Source organism: Pteropus vampyrus, unplaced genomic scaffold, assembly GCF_000151845.1.
Source record: "Pteropus vampyrus isolate Shadow unplaced genomic scaffold, Pvam_2.0 Scaffold593, whole genome shotgun sequence".
Taxonomy (NCBI): domain Eukaryota; kingdom Metazoa; phylum Chordata; class Mammalia; order Chiroptera; family Pteropodidae; genus Pteropus; species Pteropus vampyrus.
In genome coordinates this window covers 91,004-94,964 of record NW_011889374.1, presented here as the reverse complement: position 1 = coordinate 94,964, position 3,961 = coordinate 91,004, and the positions used below count along the sequence as shown (strand labels likewise).

At 63.4% G+C, this 3,961-nt stretch overlaps 1 protein-coding gene across 1 annotated transcript in view; it reads left to right on the top strand.

Moving 5' to 3' along the window:
* The first annotated feature begins 496 nt into the window (after positions 1–496).
* VSIG10L (V-set and immunoglobulin domain containing 10 like) overlaps positions 497–3,961 on the top strand; it is a 9,748-nt gene continuing 6,283 nt past the window's right edge. Inside the window, exons 1-3 of the mRNA XM_011384584.2 lie at positions 497–2,348; positions 2,429–3,271; positions 3,689–3,957. Of these exons, the coding sequence (XP_011382886.1) occupies positions 2,174–2,348; positions 2,429–3,271; positions 3,689–3,957 (1,287 nt within the window). The 5' untranslated portion in view covers positions 497–2,173. The remainder of the gene's footprint in view (positions 2,349–2,428; positions 3,272–3,688; positions 3,958–3,961) is intronic.

The window sequence follows — 3,961 nt, the reverse complement described above, 5'->3', positions numbered from 1 at the left end:
GTCGGGGTGCTGTGTGCCATAAGAGGAGGCGGGTTGGGCGCTTGGGAACCCACAGCGGGCATCTGACCTGCCCTGTGGGGTCAGAGAGACTTCCCAGGGTGGCATCGAAGGTGAATCTCAAAGATAAATATCAGTGAGGTACGGGAGAAGGGCTTTCATTTGCAAAGCATTTGCTGGGGACTCTGGGTGCCAGGTCCCCTGCCGAGACTTGAGGGGACAGGAGCCCAGAAGCTCTGATTCTGGTTGGAGAGATAGACAAGCAACAGACTATATCGAAACCTAGTATGGGGATGCAGAGCCGGGGGGCCCAGAGTCGAACTCGGTGATTTCGGACCCTCGCTGTCACAAGCCGCAGGACCTGGGGTGAGTGAGTTCGTGTCCCTGGGCTCATGCCCTCGTGTGGCTGCCGGGAGCAGGGATAGTTAGTGGGCTGGTTGAGGGCCTGGAGCCTGGATCCCAAGGCCCCCGTGCAGGTCCCAGCCTGGCCGACCTGTGCGTCCAGGGACCTTTGACAACGCCCTACTGTGAGCCTGGGTTTCTCCTTCATCAGGTGACATTAGTGACAATACCTGCGACCTGGTCATCCGTCGCGTGGTGACCTAAACCAATAGCCGTTTATTTTGCTCATGAATCTGCAGTTTGAGCAGGGCTCGGCGGGGACAGCTCGCCTCTCGTCCACGCAGCCGGCTCAGATGGGGCCAGAGGGGCGACGTCCAACACGGCTCGGTCAGGTGGCCGGCAGGCTGGCCGGAGCTGTTGGTTCGAGCTGGCCGTTGACCGGGGGCCACGCCTCCTCTCCGTGGTGCCGCTTGAGCGTCCTCACGGCGTGGCGGCTGGGGCCCTGGCGGGACTGGAATGTGCCCGTCTCTCGAGGCCTGGATGCAGAGATGTGGAGCCGCTTCCACTGTATTCTCTCGGTTTTGCGGTCACAGAGCGTACCCCGGTGCAGGGGTTGGGAACAGAGCCCCTGCTCCTTCATGAGAGGGGGGTCGAATTTGCAGCTACAAAACCTGCCACATGGGCTTTTTCTGACACACAGAAAAACAGTACATTCTCACTATATACTGTTGCCATTGTCACCAGCATGGCGAGAACTGTGTCTGGGTAAGCTCGAAGGACTGGGAGCTGAGCAGAGGCGCCGAGGTCAGCATGGGTGGTGGAAGCTCTCAGAAGGAGCGAGCAGCCTGACCATCTCGGGCTGAGGCCCAGCTTCTCCTTCTTGCTGTGCAACCGCCAGCAGTTCCCTTGACCCCTCCGAGCCACGGCCCCCTGGTTTATAAACACCCAGCTCACAGGGCATTCGGAAAGGTTCAGCCCAGTCATACCTGGGAAGCATTTTTGCACGGTTCCCGGGTGCATGGTAAGTGGTAATTATTATTTTCGTTCTTAGTGAGAGACTTGAAGAACAAGTTGGAGAGGCAGCCTGGAGCGGGGCGGGAAGCAAGGGAGAGCATTCCAGGCAGAGGAAACCACCCGCAAATCTGGGAGGGGAGAGATGGGGCCTCAGGATGGCAGGACATTCGAAGAGTAAGGCCGGAGCGGGGAGGGCAGAGAGGCCGGGGCAGAGGGGTGCAGGGGGGAGGAGGGTTGGGGTTCAGAGACTGACCCAGTGAGGGTGGGGAGGGAGAGGAGGCTTCCAGCCCCTGTGAGGATGGTAGAACCATACTTGAGATGGAGAACCCAGAGGGAGGGTCAGGTCAGAGAAAAGACACTGATTTTAGTAGGACGCAGGGCATGGAAGCTCTGGGGGACACAGAGGTGCAGCCCTGGGTCTCAGGGGATATGACCGGGTGGGAGAAAGCCACTTGAAACTTAGTCCCGAGGGCACAGGGAGCCATGAAAGGGTTTGGAACAGAGGAAGAGCAGGGTCTGACCTGGGTATCTAAGGCTGCAGGCAGGACAGGGCGGACCTATGGCCCGGAGCCTGCGGAGGAGGAAGCTTGTGCTCAGACTAAGGCCGTCCGAGGTGGGGCTCTCTGAAAGGTCACCTCACCCTCCTTCAGGAAGTCTTCCTGGCTTTGCTCCCATCTTTCCAGCTGGGACTTAGCGCTCACCATCTTCCCCTCCCCCCCCCCGGGGGTGGGCAGGGCGGAGGGTCGGGCTGGGCCACCCCTCAGATGGGACCAGCTGGTGAGTACCAGTGGGGTGGGGTGGGCCACTCAGCCCTAGCCTGATGGGTGGAGGGTCCCGGTGCCTCCCACTGGGTCTGGCTGCCTCCCCGCCCAGGAAGCTACCAGTCCTGTCGGACTCGTCCTTGGACGGCGGGGTGCAGGCCGAGTATCACTGCACTGTCCTCGGGGCCAGCACCATGGGCCCCTCACGGGCTCTGCCGCTCTTCCTGCTCCTGGGTAAGACCCCCCCACCCCAGCCGCTTCCCCACCGGTCCCTCCATCAGCAGCCCCCCAACACCCCCTCCTCTCCCCTGCAGCCTCCGGAGGAGGGGTCGCCACCCTCAGAGCCTCTCCTGGAGTTCAGCGAGCCAATTTCACCTCTGACTCAGGAAGCTCTTCCCAGGGCCAGGGAGCGAATGTCCCCTCCACCAACCCCCCCAGCTGGAAATTTCCGGATCAATCTCTAGGTTCAAAACCCACAACTGGAACCCCCCATTCCAAATGGCTTCCTGAGGCCCCAGATTTGAACGACGTGCTTGGGTCCTGGGCAAGTGCCTCTGCGGGGGACGGACAGTTGGTCCCGGACCCCGCCTCCTCTGGGGGCCCGGGTCCCCAAGTGTTTCCCGATATCTCGGTTTCTCCGGTTCCTGCCCAGGACACAGAACCCCGCTTCCCTGTTAAAACCCCAGCTTCGAACGTTTCTACTCAAGTCCCTGGTAGTGAGTTGTCCGTGGAGGAGCCAGGGTCACAGTTTTCCCCCGGGGATCCAGACTTTAAATTCTCCACCCACGGACCGGACCCCAAAGTCCCCGCGGAAGCCCTCCCAAGGCCCAGCTTCCCCCAGCAAGTGGGGGGGCCTCTCGCGGTGCTGGTGGGGACTACCATCCAGCTCCCCCTGGTTCCAGTCCCCAGCCCTGGGCCCCCTGCCCCTCTGGTGGTCTGGCGCCGCGGCTCCAAGGTGCTGGCAGCGGGGGGCCTGGGGCCGGAGGCTCCTCTGATCAGCCTGGACCCCGCTCACAGAGACCGCCTGCGATTTGACCAGGCGGGAGGGGGTCTGGAGCTCGCCTCTGCCCGGCTGGAAGACGCTGGGGTCTACACGGCCGAGGTCATCCGGGCCGGCGTCTCCCGGCAGATTCAGGAGTTCACGGTGGGCGTATACGGTAAGTGGGCCTCGGGCTCCAGAGCGCAGGCGGTAGGGGCTGCTCTGCCAGACCTGTGGGGTCGCGCTGTTCTGAGGACGTTTCTTCCCCAGAGGATGGGGGCCGTGCTCAGGGCAGAGAGGACTTCTGGGCTGGAGGCGGGGAGAGGGGAGAGAGGAGAAAAGGGTCTGGGGGTCAAGATAGGGCACCTGAGGGAAGCTGGACCTGGGTGGGGATCACGACTCCCGGGGGCTTGCACTCCAGAGAGAGAGCTGGAGGCTCGTACTCATGGGTCCGCGAGACGAGCACCGCTGGGCCCAGGAGGAGGCTGCGGCTGGACCTGGCAGACCGGGGAAGGGCGAGGAGGGGCTGGGGCTTGGAGTCCTGCGCCTAAGGGACGAGGAAGCCCTGAGTCTTGAGCACGTCCCCCTCTCCCAGAGCCCCTGCCCCAGCTGTCGGTGCAGCCCGAAGCTCCGGAGACAGAGGAGGGGGCTGTCGAGCTCCGGCTGCGCTGCTTGGGGTGGGCGCCGGGGCGCGGGGAGCTGAGCTGGAGTCGCGACGGACGCGCCCTGGAGGCGGGGGACCCGGAGGGAGCGGAGCCGCTCCGGATCCGAGCGGAGGGCGACCAGCTGCTCATCGCGCGCCCTGTGCGCAGCGACCACGCCCGGTACACTTGTCGCGTCCGCAGCCCCTTCGGACACACGGAGGCCG